At 37.4% G+C, this 24,409-nt stretch overlaps 3 protein-coding genes, 1 non-coding gene and 1 pseudogene across 4 annotated transcripts; 2 read left to right on the top strand and 3 right to left on the bottom strand.

Annotated features, from left to right (window-relative positions):
- The first annotated feature begins 4,534 nt into the window (after positions 1-4,534).
- LOC133734617 (UDP-glucose iridoid glucosyltransferase-like) lies at positions 4,535-5,783 on the top strand (annotated as a pseudogene).
- Positions 5,784-6,079: 296 nt separating this feature from the next.
- LOC133734619 (18.2 kDa class I heat shock protein-like) lies at positions 6,080-6,922 on the bottom strand. The gene has a single exon (XM_062162228.1). It carries the CDS (start codon positions 6,828-6,830, stop codon positions 6,402-6,404), a length of 429 nt encoding a protein of 142 aa, XP_062018212.1. The 5' UTR covers positions 6,831-6,922; the 3' UTR covers positions 6,080-6,401.
- A 1,774-nt stretch (positions 6,923-8,696) lies between these two features.
- Positions 8,697-12,076, top strand: LOC133733428 (uncharacterized). The gene is made up of 2 exons (XM_062161049.1): positions 8,697-8,922; positions 9,343-12,076. The coding sequence occupies exon 2, from the start codon at positions 9,350-9,352 to the stop codon at positions 11,642-11,644; it is 2,295 nt and encodes a 764-aa protein (XP_062017033.1). The 5' UTR covers positions 8,697-8,922; positions 9,343-9,349; the 3' UTR covers positions 11,645-12,076.
- Positions 12,077-12,691: 615 nt separating this feature from the next.
- Positions 12,692-13,440, bottom strand: LOC133733735 (18.1 kDa class I heat shock protein-like). The gene has a single exon (XM_062161373.1). It carries the CDS (start codon positions 13,353-13,355, stop codon positions 12,879-12,881), a length of 477 nt encoding a protein of 158 aa, XP_062017357.1. The 5' UTR covers positions 13,356-13,440; the 3' UTR covers positions 12,692-12,878.
- A 2,409-nt stretch (positions 13,441-15,849) lies between these two features.
- Positions 15,850-15,953, bottom strand: LOC133735012 (small nucleolar RNA R71). The gene has a single exon (XR_009858749.1). It is a non-coding gene; the product is annotated as a small nucleolar RNA R71 (small nucleolar RNA).
- Between the last annotated feature and the right edge of the window lie 8,456 nt (positions 15,954-24,409).

Genomic DNA, 24,409 nt, shown 5'->3' with positions numbered 1-24,409 from the left:
TAATACGGTACTTTATTAATAAAGATAGCCAATAATGATTACATCAAAGGTCCCAAAAAGTCTAATCCAAAATAAAATCAAACTAAGACACATTGTAGTCACTCTATCCGTTTGGTAACTCCAATCAAATATGACCAGGAAAGTAGAGAGAGATGTTGGTGGAGCGAGGCTCTCTTAAGTACCATTAATCTCGATGACTTTCCTAGACATCATATTTCATTGGGTGCACCACATAAAAAAGAGTTTAATACAATTGTCATTTATTGACTAAGGCATATTGCCATTACAAAAATTCTTGCAAAATAAAAGGACTATTCTAATCAAAGTCTGCAGCATCCTTGTGCACTTCATCTTCAGCTTTGAAGTCCTCTATGGTGAGATTGACATCTCCACCATCTTCTTCTTTTGCAAGGTACACTTCTTGCTCCCTCAGGTCCCTGTATGCCCTGTATCTTGAAGCTAGTTGCTCGCTTGCCTTGCATTGCTTGAACCAATGCTCACTTGATCCACATCGATGACACATGTCATTGTGGTTGCCTCCCTTTAATTGAGGTGGACGTTGTGCACGTTGTGGGCGTTCCCTAGAAGGGTTGGCGCCACCACCACGACCAGGGATACCACGACCACCTCTCCCACAAGTGGCATTGCCACCACGTGTATCCGCACCAAACCTACGGTTTCCTTCATTGTTAGGGCGGTTATATGGACCTATACCTCCCTCATATCCTTTATTCTTAGGGTTCCGCTCCTTGCGCCCTCTTTTGGGTGCATTATAATTCGCGTCATGAACGCTCTTAGTTCCAATGGGCCTTGAATTATAATTCCTCACGAGTATGTTATTATGATTCTCAGTTACAGATATGAGATTGATAAGCTGATGAAACCTCGTGATCCGTCCAGTATTGACTTCAGTGCGATATTGCTTTGATACCACAATGGCTGAAACGGGGAAGGTGGAGAGAGTTTTCTCAATTAGCTCTTGCTCTGTGACAGGTTGTCCACAAAACCTCAACATGGACTGTAGGCGAAGAGATTCTGAATTATATTCAGCAACAGACTTGAAAACATTGTAATTTTCTCTAGTTCAATGCAGTTCAGTAAAATTGACAGAACTTTGAAAATAGATTGTGTTGTTGAACTCAAGTGCACACTTTAGAAGCAACTCATGTGTATAATTAATCTTGTGTGATATCTAGTTCAGTGGGAGATTGTAAAACTCATTGGAACTAGATATCAGCAATATTACTTAAGTAGATATATATGAGATGTTTTGAGTTCAAGTAGTGACACATATAAACACATAAAACCTGTAATCGAAAATAGGTTTGGTGATGATGATCTATTTGAATTTGAAATTCAAATTGTATGGTTATTTGGATTAATCTAATCAGACAAAACATGGCAGTTACATGACAGTTTCTTGATGGAAGGAACTGCCTCATTTGATCCCTGCAAGAACACTTCACACTCAAATAATTGTCCCATTCAACAATTGAGATTAAGAGTGGATCTTGGAGAAGCATCAATGGATTCTGGAACTGCATCGTGTTAGTATTACATACTTTTATCAGTTTTTGCTCTAGATTTAATATTTGGTTTACTGCAGAAATTTTGGTCTTTATTCATGTTGCTGTTGAATTACAATCTTATATTTGACATAGTCATATTAGTTATCCAATATGTGTTAATCTATATAATGATGAACTTAGAGTTAATCATAATTCATAATTGATAATTTATAGCTGCATAATTTGTATATCAGATTTTGATAGAAATTGCTGCAGTGTTGATTATCTGAGTTGCTATATGTTCAAGTATATATTTACATGTTTTGCATTGAATAACATCTTACATGACGCAGTCGGAATGATCGGATTGATAAAACTAGGTTTACCAGCAATAAACCTAAGCAAAGATTCTGGAGTCCACCAGAGATAAAAGAGAATAATCTCAAATTTATTGATAAAAGATAATAGATGCGTTCTGCAGCCTTAAGGCGACTTATTTATAAGAAAATAAACCCTAGGGCGACTAACAATGAAACCCTAAAGCCCATGGGTAAAAACGAAAACAACCCGAAATTAACTAGGAAAACCAAAATACCGGAAAATAGAAAAATGCAGTTTTGAGGTCCTAAACGACCCCGAAAGCCCGAAAAAGGTCACAGGTCGTGGCATAGCGACGAGTTTGATTTCTGGCACGATTCCCTTTCCGGAAAGGTAAAGTGCGTCCCAAACGGACTCCGTGAAGCTGTTTCGCGTCTACTAGTCACTTCTCGTTTTCCTCCTTTAGCACGGTCCAACTGTTCTTCAAATTAGGCTGCCATCTGTTCTGCATCATTACAATTTGGCCCTGGAACAGGAATGGTAAATATTCAATCAAATCAGGTTACCATTGGTTACACTCTAATCGGCATATGTATGGCAATCTCTAGCTCCAGACATACATCACACCTTGTGGAGAAAAGTGTGTGGAAGTTGGTATGGAAGATGGACACCCTGCCAAAAGTAAAAAACTACTTTTGGAGAGTAATGTCTGGGGTTATTCCTACATTGCTCAATCTTCATGACCGAAGAAAAATCTCCCCTAAACCCATATGTCCTATCTGTCGTGATTACAAAGAATCCATTGAACACTCTCTCCTACTGTGTACATGGGTGGATTTAGTGTGGTTTGGGTCTCCATTGTGCGTCAGACTTGATAAACAAAGTGTAACTACTTTTGACAAATGATTATCAAGCGTATACAAGTGTATTACTACGGCATCAGAAAAAAAGAGGCTTCTTACCCTGATTACCAGAGCTTCTTCTGCTGGAAAATATGGACTGCGAGGTGTGAATTCATTTATCAAATGAAGGCATTGTCCCCGCAGCAAGTTATAAGAGCTGGCATCAATCTGGCTGGTGAATTATGGGGAGCTAGAAGCATAAGCACTACCCCTCTGCATCCAAGGTCAGCTCTCCCATCCAAATGGACTCCTCCCCCGGCCAGTTTTGTAAAGGTCAACTGCGACGGGGCTTGGACTGATGCCTCTACTGCATTTGGATTGGGCAGACACGCCACCACCATCCTTGCTTCGAGTTCTGAAGACTGCTGGCCTTCCTTGTCCACCGTCAGCTTCTTCCTAGCTGCTGGGTTTCTAGTTATGCTTTTGTCTGTTGCTCTTTCTGGTTCCTGGTCTAGTCGAACAGGGAGGAGAGATTCAACTCTTTGTAATTTAGTTTGTATTTTGGGCTTTGCTTTACGGGCTCTTTGGGCTAGTCCCCTGAACCATGGGCAACACTAGGAACTGTCATGGCCTTAATCTTATCACATACAACCTTCGTTGAAATTACTAAAATTACAAATCAACTAAATCAGACATTAATATATTTTTAGTTATCCTGTAATAATATTTACTGTTTCATTCTCTAATCACCAGGCCATGTTAAGATCCTAAGTATCTAGACAATGAAAAGACACCAGTGACAAGGGCAAAAAGCAAAAACTCTGGAGGAGACTAAACATTCTATTCATTTCTCTAAATAAAAAAAAACATTCAATCAACTCGTTGTTTCTACGAGACGAAATATAGGTCTTACATCAAAAATAAAGGAATTCGCTCCCATCAACAATCATCAAACATAAAAGCATCTCCCATTCACAATCAGCTACATCAGATCAGCAAAAAGTGAGACCTGCAAAATGCAAACAAAACAAGAATCTGAGCAAACTTTTTGCAAAGTACTGTAACTAAACACTACGGAAATAGCATAATAGAGTAACTGAGATTTCCTAGCAATAAATTACAACTATCTGGGTCAGCAAGATTGGTCCAACGTTGAATCTTTAACTCTCATTGATACAGATCTATAAGCCAAGTATTCAGTAGGCATACAATTACTCATTTAATATATCAATCTATGATTCTTTGTAAATCCATTTTCAGGTAATAACGTCCACGTAACCCCAATGCTTCATCTGGGCACCATCCTTCATTCCAAAGGCTTTCACGTCACAATCGCTCATACCGAGTTCAAGTGTTCAACTTTCCCAACCCGCTGAACTACCCTCATTTCGACTTCTTAAGAGTTGTACGATGGCATATGTGAGCAAAATATATCAGCCCACAAGTTTATAGCCGTGATATCAGGTTTCAACACCAACTGCAAAGGCCATCTCCGGGAATCGTTGGCTAGGATAATGGAGAAAGTGGATCAACACAATAAGATTGCTTGCATCATCTATGATGAATATATGTACTTTGCAGAAATCTAAGGATTCCTAGTATCATATTGTCTACTAGCAGTGCAGCAAAGACGCTAATTAAGTTACCTTGCATATCCTAGGCTCCAAAACAATGGTTACATACCCTGTCAAGGTGTGCAACAATTAGACATCTTTCAACGTTCTGAATGCTGTATTGACTATTGACATACATAGAATTATTATTATTATTATTATTTATTTTTTTGTGAGAATTGCGTTCTATTAGTCTCTACTTCTCATGCATAACTTTGACATGAACCTTAAGAACTCTGATGCTTTACCTATATAAAGGCAGATTCTATGATGTTGGAACTACTACCAGGACTTGAACCACTTAGATTTAAAGACCTTGCCATCGCATATTTCAGAAATTTGGATGACTTGCTTCAACATATAGCGAAAGCCCTTGATCGAAGGTCATCTTCAGCCATCATCTGGAACTCCATGGAGTGCCTTGAGCAATCAACATTGACAAAGATCCAGCAGGAATACCAACTTCCGTTGTTCCCCGCCATCAGCCCTCTCAACAAAACTGTTTCGGCCATATCCATCAGCTTATTGAAAGAGGACCAGAGTTGCATTCCATGGCTTGACAAACAATCACACAACATGTAAGCCTCGGAAGCGCAGCTTCCATAGACAATAAAGGCCTAGTTGAAATGGCATGGGGTCTCTCCAACAGCGAGCAGCCTTTCTTGTGGGTGGTCCGAATGGACTCCACAGCAATGCCAGAAGGTTTCCAAGAAGCTGTTGGAGACGGGTTGCATAGTAAAATGGGCACCCCAACAGGAAGTCTTGGCACACACTGCAGTTGGAGGGTTTTGGAGTCGCTGTGGTTGGAATTCAACCATTGAGAATATCTCTGAAAGTCCGAAGGAGTTCCGTCGATATGCCAACCATATTATGGGGACCAGCGAGTGAATGCAAGGTACTTGACCCAAGTTTGGGGAGTAGGGTTAGAGTGGGAGAGTGAGATGAAGAGAGGAGAAATAGAGGGAGCTATAAGAAGGCTTCTGGTGGGTAAAGGAGAGCTGATTTGCAAAGATTTGAAGGAGAAAATTGAATCCAGTATGAACCAGGGTGGTTCTTCCTCCAATTCCTTGAATGATTTGGTGGACCTTATTTTGTCATTCTAATTGCATAAATGCTATACATGTAGTATGACTATCAAGACAAATCCAATCTCATAGCAGACAATTAAGGGAAGCATTACATTCTCGAAGCATACTCAAAACACATAAAAACACAAACTTGATCTTATAGGTATCTTATGTTGGCCTGAATTAGATCATAATCTTGGCAAATTATATACAATTTCATGCTATCTACCACATTACCTTTTGCTAAGCACAGAGATATGAAATCAGTAATTTCAACTTTCATAGTATACAAATCGTACTCAGAGACGCTCCAATTTCATGCTAGATAGCGCATTATATAAATTATTGACCCATTACATATTTACATATGGTGTGTTAAACAGATAAAGACACAAATTTCACTCACATTCTGACATCAAGCAGTGTAACCCATATCTATTTTCGGGATCTTTATCTTATTAATCTTCATAATGATACAATTTAGCACTAAGCATTACAAATTCACACCGAAGTATACTACAAAACTTATAGTAGACTGTACATTATTCAAGTTCAGTGAAGCATTACAATCTCGAACCATACATGTCAAACACATAAAAACGCAAACCTGATGTTATTCATATCACATTGCAGCCAGATAATCTTGGCACATTAATACAGTTTCATACTACATACCACGTTACGTTTAGAAGCACAAAGATATAAATTCAGTACCTGCAAGTTTCATAATATACAAGCAGTACTCGAAGACAGATCCAATTTCACATAATGTTAAGTTCATCCAAGCACTACAAACTGGCGCCGTACAAACACATATAAAGACACAAACTTTACTCACATTCATCAACCAGTGTCAGACTAATCTTATTTCACCCAGAACTGGACCTTAATCTTCGCATATTACGACAATTTCAGACTACATAGCACATCTAAGCAACACATACTCACACCGAGATATACAATCTAAACCGATAAAGACACAAACGTTATTGACATTCTACATAAAACTCTATTACCCATATCTTATTTTACCCAGAGAATCACCTTATCACCTTAATCTTCGCCAGAAATTTCAACGGCTCTGACATTGGGCCTGTCAGCCTCCCCCTTAGGAAAAGTGACAGTAACAACCCCATTGCTCATAAAGGCCTTGAGCTCCTCAATCTTGGCGTTCTCGGGGAGCTTAATCTTGGTCATGAAGCTACCGCTGTCTGTGCTAATCTGAAGCACTCGGTCTTCTTGAAGCTCAACAAGCACGTCTTCGTTGGCAAATGCAGGAAGAGCTGCCTTAAGAACGTGGACGTTGCGGGTCTCGCTCCAATCGAGCCGGGAATTCACCGAGGGAAAACCCGGATTGAGTTCATGGAAAACGTTGGAGAGTGAAGAAGGGAATAATGGGAAATCTAGGAATGGGTCCCAGAGGTCGAGGGCCCAGGGATCGAAGTCACTGCTTCGTCGCTCGTTGATTGGGATGATTGACATGTTTGTCGAACTGGGTTTTGGTTGGAATTGAAGATGGACTGAGAAATCAAAGCGAAACACTAAGGAGAGCAAGTGAGCAAGTGGAGGACGGTGAAAAGTGCTTTGAGTAGAAGCACTTTTGGAGGTTCTGGTAGTTTCTTCAAATTGGGCGGGCCGAGTAAGGCGGGGAGCTATCAACGGCTCAATGTTTTGGACCAATTGCTCCTGCTGTTTCTAACTACACCCAAGAATTTGATCACTATACCCAGAATTTGATCACTATTTTTTTATTTATTGATTTATTTTTCCTTGTTTTACCCCTCCAAAGGTGATCACCTTACGTATTTACTCAAAAAAAAAAAAAAAAAAAACGTGATCACCTTAGGTATTAGTAGTTAGCCAAGATGATCACTATTCCCAGGAATTTTATAATTATTGTTTTTGTAACGGGTAATGTATCACTACTTCACTATCTTATCTTCAAAGTTTTCGCTGCAAGATGAAGGGTATTTTTGTCTAAATTAATTAGGATATAACCTCTAGAGCTCGTTTTTATCTAATCTAATGTGTATAGTGTTGATAAAAGAAATTTACTCAATTATTTTTTATCTTAGTGAATGAAATGCCTCAAATATTTTTTTTTTTTTTGCAATAATGAGAACTTTTATCAAAGAGAGTTTTTATTGGGACCTTCAAATCTGCTCACTTGACCTCACTCTATTATGAATTATTAAATGACATATATAACTTACTATAAAATGACTATTAAGGACAATAATTATACCAAAAAAATATTATATTTATTTTATGTAGACTTTCCAATTCAATAATATTAGGTTGTATTCCTTATTATTTTCCTTATCTATTTTCATTTTCGAATTTCACTACATACTCATTAAAGCATTCATATATATTTAATAAGAATTAAAAAATATGATTAAGATCATGTGACATAAAAATGTATGATATATATGTTGAACGCATATTGGTGAGGGAAAAAAAAATCCTCTTATGATTTATGACCTAAATCTAAGTCAATCCATTATATTTGCAAAAAAAAAAAAATCTAGCAGTTAAAAAAAAATAAAAATATTTAAATAATTAATCATTGGTACAAAAAATAAACATTAAAAAACAAATATTTTTTTTTTGAGAATAAAAACAAATGATTTCTTCATTTTTTTTTTTTGCACAGCTAAAATAGAAATTTTTTTTTTTTTTTTTAAAAAGAATAGTTCATGGCATTTTCTTATTGATTAGACATTAATTTTTGAAACTCAAGTTTGATTAAGAAATGTATTTAGTTAAGATTTATAGAGTGATTAAATCATTGAAATGACCAAACTTTTTATTTTAAAAATAATAATTTTTTTAGCAAATTATATGAGTGAGATTATTTGAGGAAGTTTTGTGAGTAAATTTAGTATTTGAAAATTTGATAAGAGGTGTAAAAAGCTTAGAGGTCAAGTGAGTAAATTTGGAGGTTCCAATAAAAAAACTCTTTATCAAACTCGTCCATTTATTTAGTTGGTACAATAGTACCGTTAAATGATCGGATGATCTCTGAGATGATTGATATTTTTGTTGAGATAATAGAAAATTAATGATATGAATCATGACACAGTAATGTATGTCAATACAAGATAATTTGAATGAATGTTTTAAATTGATTTAGGCAAGAGAATCCTCTTTATCCCGTTTCAATAGTAAAACAATTGTATAGAATTGTATAGAATTGTAAGAGTTTTTCTAGCTCTAGTCTCATTGATAATTATGAGTAGACACCTTACTATTTGAATCTCAGTGTTTATCTTTTTTTTTTTTTTTTTTTGGGTTAACGTGTTTATCTCTCCATTTTATTTTCAGAGAAGTGTGTAAACTTTTCACTGGTAGAAAAATGCCCTCAAATCCCTAATCCCGTTTTCACTTTGTTTCTTCTTCCCCTTTCCCTCCTTTTCTCACTCTGAGGCGTCAGAAGACTCGAAACTCTTTGAAAGTTGAAACCCTTCCACTTCTCAAACTCCTTCCTCAATCATAAGAACGCCTACCGATCTCTCAACCATTAACACCTCTTCAGTTCTTCGCTTTTGTTGCTCTCTCAATCTCCCCAGAGGTATAAAACTTCTCCAGCTTTTGAAGTTTATAGTGTTTTTTAAGCTTTTATAGCGGTTCTGTTAGTTTGAGTGATTGTTTTGCAGTGTATCTTAATGCATATAATATAGTTTGATGAATTTTGTCAATTAAAGTGATTCAGGAATTCTTATCCCTGGTGTGATCTGCATGTATATTTTTGTTAATTTGAATGATCAGTTGATGGCTAAGGAATACAGGAATAGTTTTAACTATAAAAGTCTAAGTAAAACTAGCTTTGGTTTGATTAGGGATATCTTAGTTGTTAAAACTAAGAATGTAAATTTCGTGTGTCTACTTTTATTCCATGATGTGGACTGTGTTTCTTCGATTTAGAGAATAAATTATAGGGCTTTTGATGATGTACATATATGTAATTGAACTGGTTTGCATTTTGAAACAGAACGGCCATGGAGAGATATTTCAAAAGAAAATCAACGCATGAGTTGACAGAGTCATCATCTGCTCCAAAGAAAGTAAATAACAGTTCAAAAGAAGCTACCTTGGGTATAAACTTGGAAGATCTCCCCACTGATCCGGGCCTGCGTCCTCGAATTTGGAATTATCATCCTAATGTCCGTGAACAGGTTCGAATGGCATACATACAAAAAGGTCCTTGTCAGCCTCGAGACTATAAGTTTCCCAAGAAGACCCTGGCAGGAAACTCAGAAAGACGGTTCAATCCGGCTTGGTTTGATGAATTTCCTACTTGGTTGGAATATAGCATTGAAAAAGATGCTGCCTTTTGTCTCTGTTGTTATCTCTTCAAACCTGATATTGGAGAACAAACAGGCAGTGATGCATTCGTTCGCAAAGGGTATTCGAATTGGAAGAAGAAAGAAGGTTTACAAGGTCATGTTGGAGGACCTAATAGTTCCCACAACAAAGCTAGGATAAATTATGAAGCCTTATTGAACCAAAACCAAGCTCGAAGTGATTGTCAAACACTTTTGGGTGCATCAATTGATTGTGTTAAGTTTCTTATGCGACAAGGTCTCCTATTCTGCGGACATGATGAATATGAAACTTCAAATGACCAAGGAAGTGTTGTTGGACTTTTGAGATTTCTATATGATCATAGTACAGATATAAAAGCTGCTGCATCAAGAAATTCTCCTGAGACTCTGAAGGTGACATCATGTGATATTCAGAAGGACATTGTAAGTGCTATTTCAACCGAAATCGTCAATACAATTACTAGAGATATCAGCGATTCACTATTTTCCGTTCTTATTAATGAATTCCTTGACATTTCTTCAATGAATCAAATGGCTATTATATTACGTTTTGTGGATAAGGGTACTGTAATTGAGCGATATTTAGGTATGGTGCATGTTACCAATGCTACTGCTCTCTCCCTCAAGGTGGCTGTTGATGACTTTTTTTCTAGTCATGGATTAATCATGTCTAGGTTGCGGGGACAAACTTACGTTGGGACAAGTAATATGCATTGTGAGTTCAATAGTCTTAAGACACTTATTATGAAGGAGAATAAGTGTGCATTTTATGTTCATAGCTTTACTCATGATCTTCATTCAGTTCTCATAGATGTGGCGAAGAATCACAAAGAAATCATGGGTCTCTTTACTGCAGTTGCTAATGTAGTGAAGGTTGTTGGAACCTTTGTTCAATGTCGTGATACACTTCGGAAGAAACATGGTGTGTTAGTTCTTGAAGCACTCAATACTGGTGAGTTTTTAAGAGGACAAGGTCTAAATGAGGAAAGCTCAAATTTTATGACTTTATCAAGCTTGCGTACTGTGTTCTCATCCGTGATAGATGTGCTTGAGATGATAGCAGAGGTTGGATCAGATTCTGAGCAGAAGTATAAAGCAGAAATTCTATTGGATTCCCTCCAATCTTTCAATTTTATTTTTTGCTTACATATGATGGTAATGATTTTGGGAATCACAGATGATTTGTCACAAGCATTTCAAAGAAAAGATCAAGATATTCTAAACATCCTGAACTTGGTACAAATATGCAAAAAGCAACTGAAGATGATGAGGGAGAGTTGTTGGGATTCTTTACTTGATCAAGTTTCTAGTTTCTGTGACAAACATCATATTGAAGTTCATAAGATGGATGGTATGTTTCTAACTCGAGGGCGGCCAAGGCATAAAGCTCAAGTGATCACAAACAAGCATCATTATTGTGTTGAGTTGTTCTACAGTGTTATAGATCTGCAACTTCAAGAGTTAAACAATCAATTCACTGAGATGAATACTCAGTTGCTTCTTTGTGTGGCATGTTTAGATCCAAGTAATTCATTCTCTGCTTTTGACAAACTAAAGTTGATTCAACTTGCTCGATATTATCCAAATGACTTTTCCACAACTGACTTTATGATACTTGAAGACCAGCTTGAGAAATACATTTTGGACATGCGTTCTAGCATTGGATTTTCAACCTTGAAAGGAATTTCTGAGCTTGCTGAAAAATTGGTTGAGACGGGAAAATATCAGGTTTACCCATTAGTTTACTTGCTGTTGACATTGTCTCTAATTTTACCGGTTGCAACTCCCAGGGTAGAAAGACTGTTTTCTGCTGTGAATTTGTTGAAGAATCAATTACACAATCAAATGGAAGATGAATGGATGAGGGATAGCTTGATTGGATATGTTGAGAAGGACATTCTTGATAGTATTGATAAGAAGGTCATACTGCAGCGACTTCAACATATCAAAAAATTTCCATGGAAATGATAGTTGTAATGAATGGATATTTTTTCAATCAATATTATTTTCAGTTTCATATTTTTAATTTCAAAATATGGTTATTGTAGATTCATATCTCTGCATCCCTAGAATTTGTACAGGTTCAGTCATGATCTCTTTACAATAAGTAATGGGAAAGGATGGCAGTCATGGCACAGAACAGGGTAGTGCTTAAGAAGCAACATGTTAGCACAGTTTTTGACTTCATCAAATACACCAGCTGCTGCATTGGCTTATATCCTCTGGTATTGAAAAGTTAGTAGCTGTACAACTGAACTTCATTATTATCCTGCTTTGACTTCTCATTTCTCCAGTTGTTAATTCTCTTCAGACGCTAGTTAGCACTACACAAACCTTATAATATGAAAAAGAGGGAGTGTAGAAAGGTGTACGGATATGCCAGTTGCTAGGTATATCTGAGGGTAATTCCTGTCCATGCCAATTTATTTCTTACACATTGAACACACATGCAAGCAACAGATATCAGTAAAACATTTCCCAGCATATTACACTGTTGGTGAAAGTTGAAACACCACTAAAAAATGTGCTTCATTTGGTCTCTGCTTCTGTGTCCATTTTTTCTGTTAGTGATTAAGTTTATACATTTGGTGTTTGCTTTTCTGAAATTCGTACAAGCCTCTGTAGATTTCAAATGCCATATAAAAGTTGTGAGAACAGAATATAGTCTCTGAAAGAAATCAAATACATAAGATAAATTTCCAGACCAAAAGAAAGAAAAAATACTCAAGGTAAGGAGGTAAACATGACTGGAATTACATTAAACTTTTAAGGCAGCATTTACATCAGAATAGCCATGATATATAGGATCATGTGGTTTGCCTGACAGTTTCATCCGGTATTCACAAGAATGACAACCCTACCATTGCTTTATTCATGGAGCTTGAAACACTTTCACATTGAAAGGGGGAGTGATTTTTCTTCAAGTACTGTTCTGATTGCTTAGACAACCATGTTTGAGATTGGATCAGGCAATTGGGTTCATGGGGTGAAACACAGGAATATAAGACACTCACATTAGCAAAACAAGTTTAAGTCTATTAGTTCATAATATTACAAGACACATTCATACATCCATTACATTGACACACGGTCACACATTGACAATGATACACACCAAGAACAATATACGACTCTTATAAGTACTCACAACGATATTTATAGGACGACAAGTAAGAGAGAATTGATCCTAATTTCTGGAATTTTAACCAGAGATTTGAATGGTTTTAACATCAGGCCTTTTCACCTCCGCCTTCGGAACAGTCACGCTGAGAACCCCGTTCTCCATAGCAGCCTTGATTTCATCTATCTTGGCATTCTCAGGAAGCCTGAACCTTCTGGAGAACTTGCCGCTGCTTCTCTCGACCCGGTGCCAGGTGTCGTTCTTGTCCTCCTTCTCTATTTTCCTCTCTCCTCTGATCTGAAGCACCCTGTCATCTTCTACCTCGACCTTGACCTCTTCTTTCGTCAGCCCCGGAATGTCAGCCTTGAACACATGGGCTTCCGGGGTCTCCTTCCAGTCGATCCTAGTGTTGACAAAAGCCGAATTTTCGCGAGGAAATTCGGGAAAAGGAGAGAGCGATGAAGAAGGGAATGGAAAATCCTTGAAGGGGTCCCAGAGATCGAGGGAAAAGGGGTCAGAGATGTTGCTGTTACGTCGGAAATTGGGGATAAGCGACATTGTACTGTTTTGACGATGAATAAGTTCGAGAAAATTTGGGTCACATGGCAGATTTTTGTGCTTACTCTGATTGGTGAAGAGAATCTTGGTTGCGTATTTATAAGGATGGCCAAGACGTTTCTAGTACATACTCGGCCCTGAGGATAAGTGTCCTTTTTGTTTTTCCACCGAACTTTCTAGGACTCTTGAGAATTACGAGGGGCGAAAGCAGGCTTCAATGCTATGGATTCATGGTTTATACAGTTATACCCACTCTAACAAAGAAAATATATTTATACCAATTACCAAATACAATTTTGCAACAAGAATTTATTTTAATTTTAAATTTGAGTAATGCTAGATGACACACGTTTTTGGTACCAAATGCATTTTATTTTATGTGGCTTTATCACAATACCCAATCCATGACACACACTCACTTACACTTTTACCCTTCGGTTTTCTTTATATTTTCCAAAATGTTTTCTAATATTCTAATTCTTTACATTTTTATTAGGTTGTTTTAGTCTTTTCATTTTACCCATTTTCTACTTGTTTTTGAGCCCTTGGATCTATGGTACAAGTCCAATCTTGACCCTTGAACCCAAGGGGGTATTTAAGCACATTTGCACACACATTTCACAAGAAGACTCATTTTTCTAACCCCCCAAGGCCTTTTGGCCGAATTTAGAGACCTCTCCTCCATTTTCCATCTTCTCTCTCATACTCTCTCTCCTCCATTTTTAAATCTCTTATCATTTTCTCTCAAAATTGGAAGGAGCAATTAAGGGGCTTTTCACTTCACATCATCAAGGCTTCATCACCACAAGGGATTTTGGCTTTGGTACAGAGTGGGGGCTTAATATCAAGTTGGGTTCATGTTTGCTTATAGCAAATTGTGAGCTTAATTTGTGTTCCCTCTCTCCTCTGTCATTTCTCTTAATTTCTTATGTACTGGATGATGTATTTGAGTATGGGTAGTGAGTATTTCAATTTTGGGAGTTAGGGTTGTGAGCCCTAACGCATCTTGTATAAATATTGATGCTTTAATTTTAATAAATGCAATTTTCATTGTGTATGCTTTAAATCCGAATTTATTGGTCCTTAGAAGCATGTTTCTAGTCTTTGTCAACCTTTGAAATTATGTTGTGGGCAATTGTGATGAATAGATTGATAAATTGACAACTTATTAGTCTTGTTGCATCTAGGATTTAAGTGTGGTAACCATTAGCTAACTTAACTGTAGCTAAGTTTGATTGGATCTCTATTATCTTGCACTCTAGGCCTCTAATCTTAGATATTGCGGCCTTATTAACCAGCATAATGCCTAAGTTAGAGAGTTGATTGTGGCCCTAACCGGCATAATCGATACACCAAAAGGATAATTGGTTTAGTAGCCTTGACCGGTACAAGATACGGGACTTAACACATATAGGAAATGCATGCATTTGTGAAATTGGCATCGATGTTTACAAGATAATTAGTGTGAATCACCCGACACTCCCATGTTTCCATTAATTTGAAATCCGAATTTAATTTCTTGCTTGATAATTAGTTGTTTGCTTTTATTTTAGTTTGCATTTAATTTAGTTAATTCCCAATTCAAAACTCCCAAACAAAATTCTACCTTCCATTGTGCATAACTCATTTGGGCTACAAGTTATTGGCTTTGATTAGGCTTAGTGTGAGCTAAGCCGAGCATTGCCGAGGCTTGGTGCCTTGTGAATATTATTTTACTTTATTTTATTTTTATTTTTCATTGTATGCATTTGAGTTGTCCTAGTGCCAATTATCTCGGTTAGGTCCAACACCTAATCTCCGAGGTACGATAACTAAGGTCCAAATACTTTTTTTACTTGACACGATTCGTACGCTTGCAAGAGTATATGCATCAAGTCAATGGCGCCGTTGCGGGGGATTAGGGTCTTTGGATCTTAATCCCTTGGTAATTGGCATTTAGGGTCACTTATAGCATACTTTTATTTTTATTTCTTATTTCTTTGTTTACTTTTATTTTTATTTTTCCACTTCTTGCTTGTTAGTTTACTCATTTTAATAGTACTTTTTATTTTTCATTCTCTTCTCACCTCTTTAATTTATTGTCAATTTTGTAGTAGATATGGCTGACGAGCGTCAAGTACCATAAGATGAGGAGGAGCTTCCATTGAGTCATTATTCATGTCCTAGCATTGTAAATGCTCCATCTTGCATTGTGTTTCCTCCAACAAATGCCAACTTTGAGATCAGGCCTAACATGTTGTCTATTCTACCCACTTTCCATGGCATGGCTAGTGAGAGGCCTTATGATCATATAATTGAGTTTGATGCCATATGTTCCACTATGCACTTGGGAGGATTAACCTTGGAGGGTTTGAAGCTTCGATTGTTCCCATTTTTTTTGAAAGATCAAGCACGCACATGGTTTCATAAGCTTAAGCCAAGATCCATTCTCTCTTGGCCCGGTATGCAAAGAGTCTTCTTGAATGCTTATTATCCACATCATCAGACTACTTATATGCGGGATAGCTTAACCAAGTTCTTTCAAGAGGATAATGAGACTTTTTATAATGCATGGGAGCGCTTCAAGGATATTGAGTTAGGATGCCATCATCATGGACTCACCAAGTGGCTTCTTTGCAAATCTTTCTACAATGGGTTGATTATTGATGATAGAAGGAGATTGGACAATGCATCGGGTGAAAATTTTCTTAAGAAATGTCCTAATGCCGCTTGAGACTTTTGTGAGGAAGTGGCTACCCAATCCGGTCAATGGGTTAATCATCAAAGGAGAAGAGGAGGTAGAGACGATCATATATCTAGAGGTCGAGATTTACATGCATATGGTACTAGAGACCGTGATGATCCTATGGAGTCTAGAGGTCGAGTTGATATAAAGCCTCGTGGTAGAGGTGTATATGATGTTTCTCATGTTTCTAGAGATGATGGAGTTATGAATTCTAAGCTTGAAAGGCTTGAAGCAAAGATTGACAAGAAATTTGAGATGCTTCTTCATGCACAAAAGGGTAATGGTACTGCTTCTTCACATGTTAAGAGTGTTAGTTCTTCATATCTTTGCTTGATTTGTGAGTCCCCTCATCATTCTACTCATGATTGTTACTTGGCTTCGCAATTTCCGGAATTTGTTGAGGAGCAAGTTAAAGCGGTTAGTTCTTATCAAAGGCTACCAAGAAATGATCCTTACTCTACTACATATAATCTGGGTTGGCGAAATCACCCAAATTTCTCATGGAGAGATAATGGAGGGTCCTCTAATGCACACCAAGTTGGTTCTCATTCATATGGAGGGAATCAAGGCCCTAATTCTTCATCTTTTAGTCCCCACGGTCATGGGAACACACAATTTGGTGGACAAAATCATTATGGGCAGCAAGCATCTAGTTACAATTCTCAAGGCCAAGGGCCATCTTTTGGTGCTACACATGCTTATGGAGGAGCCCCACATGACACTCAAGGGTTTGGTCAAAGTTCCCAATCATTTGGAGGTGTCAATCCTACACAAAATGCTCTTCCCGGATTTCAAAATAGGCAAGCACCACAACTAGAACCAAAGAAGTCTCACATGGATGATATATTGGCCACTCTAGCTCAAAGTCATACTTCTCTTACACAAAGCCAAGCAAAGACAGATCAAACTCTTAGTATTCTAGCTCAAGGTCAAAGTTCACTTGCACAATGTGTGGGAAAGTTAGAGGTTCAATTGGGTCAAATGGAAAAAGAGCTTGGAGCACGTCCACAAGGAGCTCTACCTTCACAACCAGAGCCAAACCCAAGAGGAAAAGTTCATGAATGCAATGCCGTTACCATTTTACGTTCGGGAAAGGTATATGATAATCTTGTTTACATGCCCTCATCTCCTAGTTTCCATTCAAATCCTTTATTTGTGCTTGATGATGATTTGCACTCATATGGGGCCAAGAGAGAAGAAAATGTACCTCTTGGCCATGTTGTTGATGATCAATTGCATACACATCATGATTCTTTTTATTATAAGGAGGATGGGACCGGAAGGGAAGAAAATGTACCTTCCGGTAAATATGGAGTGGGTGATGTCAAAGGAAGAAATAAGGGGGTGGATAAGGTAGCTGGAGGAGAAGAAAATGTACCTTTCGGAGGAGCTATTTTTTATAGTGCACTAGGCCAAAAAATGAAACAGACGACGGATATTTTTCGTTGTGGTATATTGACAGCCATCGTTGTGTATCGGCACGTTGTGTGATGAAAAATAGCACAACGGTGATGCACCATTGTATGATATGAAAACAGTCGACATACTCTTGTTATCAGCGTTGTGCATTCTCTCGGCAGATGGTAGGCAGAGCTGTCGTGCAGCCATGCTGCGCATGGTTGGTGCATGCATCAGACAACGAAACTTGTTTCAAGATGTTGTTGGAAAACATTATCAGACAACGTTTTTTTAAATTTCACTGTCTTCTGATTTGTTGTCAGACTTTAGTTAGAGACTATCGTTGTTGTGTAGCTTAGTTCTAGACAACGTAGTTCTGTTTTTATAGTTGTGTGAGTGTAATTGAGAGGACGCATTTTTGGTGAAACCATTGTGTGATATATAAGAACGCATTTGTTACAGTTGTGTGAGTGTAATTGAGAAGACGCATTTTTGGTGAAACCATTGTGTGATATATAAGAACGCATTTGTTATAGTTGTGTGAGTGTAATTGAAAAGACACATTTTGGTAAAACCATTGTGTGATATATAAGAACGCATTTGTTATAGTTGTGTGAGTGTAATTGAAGAGACACATTTTGGTAAAACCATTGTGTGATATATAAGAATGCATTGTGTGAGTACCCGGATTTTGGTGTATTGAGATAACGTAACATTAACATTAAATCTGTTTTATGACAATTTTTATTGCTTGCATTTTGTGCATTACTAATGGTGCTCCATTTGGACCTAATTATTGAACAGTGATCAGTTGTAAAGAAATCATATTGCAAACTATCAAATGAATAATCCAACCCATATTATAAACCTCAAATGTTAAAATGGAGCATTTCCCAATCATCCAATCCAAAATAAAAAGAAGAAAAGCACTCAAATGCATGTCCATCTACTTGGGACATCAAAAGCTGGTACAAATACATAATATTTGTTCCAAAACATGCCACATGGTGCATGGATATTGTACCAGCAGAGAACCACGCCAAAATGATGCTTTCCTTCAGCAACAACCTACGTCATGGGAAATGCTTTCCTTCATCTCCTACACATACGCCTTGACCACAAACTTTGCCTACTCATTTCGCATCTAATCAATGTCTGCTTGGGTATAGTGGCTGGCTACCTCTCCTCTCCCACTGAAATCAATGTATTATATCAAAGTGAGGCAAAGACATGCATAACTGTTATGTCCACAATCTCAACAGAAACCAAGTAAAGTGACTACATTTATAGGTGGGTTTACCTTTACAGGACATAATGACAGGTCTTTATTCTCAATAATATCCCTCATGTATCGCATGATAAAGTACCCACACTCCTTGTTGCTAGGTTGGGGAGGAATGCCCTAAAAACAAATGATGATTAAACAACAAACAAAATACTGTTTTTGCAAGACAGTTAGGTGAAACTTACAGCCAAATTTTTCCACATAACTGAACTTAGGCCTTTCTTCTTCCTTTCAGAATTATACATACCTAGTGCACTACATCAGAACAAGAAAATGAAGATGTGAGAGAAACAGAAGGGGGCAACATATATTTTTAAATAGATATAATGATCTCAACAATGCATTATCTATAGCAGCGACTTACGTTTCCACTATAGACATCCAATCTCCGGTGGGTAAGCTTCTTTTCAGAGGATCCAAAAAATAGGCAGTGCCTTGGTCCGGATCAACAATTGTCAACATCCAATGATCACTACATGCATACAAAATAGTCATATATCTTGTAATAGAATATATGTTCAACATGGCACAAATTGATTGCAAACAATATACGAAAAACATAACTTTCATGGACTTACCCCGAGTTATATGGCAACATGAACATCTGTCCTGGTTTTGCAGTTACAAGCCTATCTCTAATGTGTTGGGCCCTAACAGTTCCATTCCCAGACCCACTTGCACCAATTAGAGAAGGGTCAATGAATGCAACCCTGTCTACCATTTTATAAGCAATCAACTGCTCATAGAGATACCTATCAAGCATTTACACCAAATAAAATACTTTCAGCAACTATTCAGCAGCCATACTTGCAGCAATGATATGTAATGGAAAATTTGAATCTTTTTTACCTTTGGTACACAACAATGCAAGTTCCACTAACTTCCCTCATGCTTGCAAGTCGCTGAACATCTGATCCCATTAGAAGGTTATTGCGAGAATATCCGAAGACTTCAGGTTCAATGTGGAAGCTGATGGTACGCCAGTCTCTGAATTTGTCTTCACCCCACTGACATAGCATCTTCAATGATTCTGGTAATGTAGGTGCCATTGACGCCAAGCTAAATTGTACCTCTGAGTCTTCATCCACTGTTTCTTTCTTTTTCCTTTTCTTCTCAGCATTATCCTTGATAGTTTCTGGTTTCTACATAAAACAAGACTTTAGACTCAAAAGAAAATCCCATAGTTTCTGGTGGCAGGGAGCGGATAACTTTATTAGCTTCAAGGTGGTGATTATTTAATGATCATATTAGGTGATCATAGGGGGCTGAGCTTTAAACTAATGACATCGTTTGGTCAGATTGCCTAGTAGGTCAACAACTTCACTAAATTTCTTATACTAATATTTACCATCACTAAGAATAGGTCTGTGGGGGGTAATAATGCTGTCCGAACAGTTTATATATATATATATATATATATATATATATATATATATATATATATATATATATATATATATATATATAACACTACACAAGATTTGGCATACTGCCAACTTGCACAAAAGGTTAGGGAAACCAGAAAATAGGATAAATTTTATGATCATGATATTACATTAACAGAAAACACTTCCTTGATGAAATTCCAACGCTAATATGGGATAAATTTTCAATTCCATACTTGGCATATTCCAACTAGGGGGGCAGACGTGTACCTCTACATAAGATCTATGATCTCTATTATGTTTCATATAACTTTATTAGATGTATGGCATATTAATTATGAAAGCTTTGAAATCATGATCTAAGATTTTCTAACACTATAGTCTTCTTCTTACTGATATTCTAACCAGCCCAGATCATAGCAGAGTTTTGCTGATGCAAAAGGTGATATGCTTACAAACCCAGAACACTGAAAACATCCATGTTCTAATTCAAAACACATTAAAAAAAAAAAATCCCATGAGCCACAATCAAACAGAGGCAATAAAAAAACTGATATAAAGGAAACATCAAATATAGGAGGCTTAAAGGGAGTTTAGTTTTCCCTAACAACTAATTGGAAGGAATACAAAAACAAAATAAATCAATATCCATACATATATAAGAACTAAATTAGATAAACTATAAGGTCTCACTTGCAACATTTAAGATAGAATCATATTGGAATGACATAAATCAATATACTTATCTTCTAATTATTTAAAGCTTTAACACATCCAGAATAAGGCTCTTTGATATGAAAATGCTTGAAGAACAAATGCTTGAGAACAAATCTAAAAGCAATTGGGTTTACTTAGTTGGTTTAGATAAACATTTAGAAATTGAAACCCAGAGAAACTGTGGTCAACTGAGAAAACCCATAACAGAGGACGTTAACATTTAACCATCGAGGAGAAATTGAAAGGGAAAGAAGGTAACATTTCATTTTTCATAGCAAACAAATTTCCTAATCTAACCAACCATCACATTCTAAATCAACGATAAGCTGTTTCTATAGAAAAGGAAAACAGAAGAGAACTAACATTCGTACCGTGAACAAAACGATAGCAACAATGGCCTGAATGTTTTGCTGAAGAAGAATGCCTTTAACCCTACAACTTGGAATCAATATACCCACAATAGCTTCTTCCAATTCCGAACTAGAAAACCCACATATGCCAATGAAAAAGTTCAGCAAATCGACACATGAAAGGCAATGAATAGTCACAAAACCAAATCGAGACATCCCAAACAAAATTTAACTCACCAGTTCGAGTAGCCGAGAAACCCCCAAATCAAGTAGCCCAAAAAGCCCCGAATCCACAAATGGAACCCTAATTTTAGAAAATTGAAACCCTCTTTTCCTCCTTCTTCTTCCCACAAATGGAACCCTAATCGAACTGAGTAGAACCCATAACCCTTCTCTAACCGAGTAGAACCCTATTGATGAGAGATGGCGACAGTAGAACTCCTAACCCTAATTCATGAGAGATGGCGAGATGGTGGATGATAGTATTTTGATGAGGGGTGATGTAGGTCGTGTTGAGATGAGAAGTTTTGCCTTGGTAGGTCTGAGTTTTTTGAGGAGAGAAGAGGTTGTTCTTTTGTCTAAGTGTTGGGGAAACGACTATCCACTTTGTCCAAGTGTAAGTGTACACGAAGTCAAAGACCTAAGTCAATGTATTCATGAATCAGACAACATATACATTACATTTTGTTGTCTGATTATGTACAAGTTAAAATTTAGCTAAGGTTCAAAAGAGGGAAAGTTCCCGCTATATTCAATGACTTTGGTGCTAGAATAGGCATTTTCATTCACACAATAGAAATAAGGGAGTTATGTTGTAGGAACTTACAATATGATTTCCAATATGTATGTTTTTGGGGGAATGAGTGGCATTTAGTAGGGATTCCCAAAATATCTTCCTTGATCATACAACACAAAGTAAAAAATTATTGTATGACATTCTGTAAGTTACTCTTATACAACAAAATTAACAATTCTGTTGTGAAATTTAGTAAAAATTTGGAGCCACATTTGAGTAAAAGTACGAGGGAAATATGCCGCTCTTTTTTTTTTCATTCACACAACAGATCATTTTTGTAATTGTTGTGCAATCACCTTCCAGCTAAAATCTTTTTAATTTTAACAGCTTTAGACAATGAAGCTTTCTTAAAAGAGTTGTAAGATTCACTTTCCCACATCACACAACAATTTTTTTTTTCGTTGTGTAAAAAGTGTCGTGTGTTAAGGTTATTGGCCTAATGGTGGTTATGGTTTCTTGTTCTCTGAAAATGATGCAAGTAAATATGGTTTGATTGATAGCGGCAAGGAAAGAGCTTTATTGAAAAAGAACACTTCTAGGAATGAGGATATCTCGGCCTCCAGATTAGATGGTGAGGCCATGAAGGCTAGGGACCAATCTAAGGCCGATGACACCTCTAGGAAGGTTCTTGATGATATTAGACCCACTTCCTATGTGTTTGAGTCATTTACTTCATCCGAAAAAGAGGGGAGGAATAAGGAGGAAGACCTACAGGTTCATGGTAGCTCTAGTGATAGGGGTGGTCCGGTCTATTCATCACTAGGCGAGGCCTTGAAGGCTAAGAACCCTAGTGGGACCGTGACTACTCTTAGGGGCACCACCGGGAGTCTCACCTTTGATCCACCTCTTGATTTGAGTACACCGGAGCCTCAACTTCCTTACCCTAATGTGCCAAGAAAGGAAAATGTGAAGAAGGATGGGAAAAAGAAGAAAGTTGGTTTGATGTCCGAAGTGCATGATATTTTGAAGAAAGTCAATGTCAATATACCTTTGATTGAGCTCATTCGACAAATGCCGGTTTATGCAAAATTTCTAAAGGACTTGTGCACCCATAAGAGGAAGATAAAGAGTGATGAGCGGTTTGAAATTTGTGAGAAGGTTAGTGCTATCTTCCAAGGACGGATCCCTCCAAAACTGAAGGACCCGAGGAGCTTTAATATCTCTTGCACTATTGGTGAGAAAGTCTTTAATAGAGCTTTGATGGACCTTGGTTCAAGTGTTAACATTATTTCTTTTGAGACTTTTCGGAAACTTGACCTTGGGCCTATTAAAGCTACTCCTATATTCTTGCAACTTGTGGATCGGAGCATCATTAGAGCCATGGGTGTTGTCGAAGATGTATTGATCAAAGTTGACAAGTTCTAGTTATCGGAAGATTTGGTATTAGATATGGATGATGTACCTCCTAGTGACAAGGACATACCTATCGTTCTTGGTAGACCTTTTACGGCGACCGCGGGGATAAAAATTAATGTTCAAAAGGGCACTATCAAAATGAAGGTATTGGGTGAAAAAGTATTACTCAAGAGGCTTGAACCCATTTACCCTTCGGAGGTGGTAAAGAGTGTGCTTTCTATTAACTTGGTCAAGGACAATAAAGCAAAGAGAGATAGAATTTTTGGCCCATTGAACCAAGTCCCACACTACAACCAAGAGCCATTGGTTTTTAATTCTTCCTCTCCTTGCCAAGTGTTTGCAATTTCTACTCTTGATGAGATAAATGTGAATGAGGATCTCGCATTGAGTGAGGAGCAAAAGAATCAAATCAAGACAATAGGGGAGATTTGTAGGTTGAAAAAGAAGAAGAAGAAAGGGTATCTTGAGTGGAAAACTCCTGTGAACATCAAGTTCCTTGCACCATCTTGTGGAGGTTCTAGTTCTACTAAAGCTTTTGTGGGTGGTGGTGGAAAGAAGGAGCCACCTTGAAGAGACCAAGTTTCATAGACCGGCTTGGGGTCTTTAAAAACAAGCGCTTCTAGGGAGGCAACCCTAGGTAGTTTTGAAATTTTCTTGTTTATTTTGCATCAATAAGGCTATTTAGCTATCCTTTTGGAAGGATGGGAGGTGTCCGGAGTTTGAAGTGTGAAGAAAGCAAGAATGTAGTAGTGTGCAGTTTCTGTCTAGAAAGTTCAGTCGATTTTGGGTGACTATATCTTCTGACTAACTTGGTAATTTGAGCTGAAAGTTTTTGGGGCTATTCTCCTATATGTCTATTGTCATGTGCCAAAATTTCAACCCCTTTGAGTTACTGGAACTCTAGTTATTTAATAGTCAATGTATCGAGGTCAGAACAGAGACAGCTACTGTAGAGTGACTTTGGGAAGTTACACCTTCTACATCCCAAGCAATTTGGAGCTAAAATTTTTTAAAGATGTGTCTTCACATGTCCTCTGTATAC

Source organism: Rosa rugosa, chromosome 2 (assembly GCF_958449725.1).
Source record: "Rosa rugosa chromosome 2, drRosRugo1.1, whole genome shotgun sequence".
Taxonomy (NCBI): Eukaryota; Viridiplantae; Streptophyta; class Magnoliopsida; order Rosales; family Rosaceae; genus Rosa; species Rosa rugosa.
The sequence above is the reverse complement of the archived record's forward strand: the minus strand, read 5'-3'. Positions and strand labels throughout refer to the sequence as shown.

Excerpts from the sequence above, each read along its gene's own strand:
- LOC133733735 (XM_062161373.1), bottom strand. The coding sequence starts at position 13,355 with ATGTCGCTTATCCCCAATTTCCGACGTAACAGCAACATCTCTGACCCC.
- LOC133734619 (XM_062162228.1), bottom strand. The coding sequence starts at position 6,830 with ATGTCAATCATCCCAATCAACGAGCGACGAAGCAGTGACTTCGATCCC.
- LOC133733428 (XM_062161049.1), top strand. The coding sequence starts at position 9,350 with ATGGAGAGATATTTCAAAAGAAAATCAACGCATGAGTTGACAGAGTCA.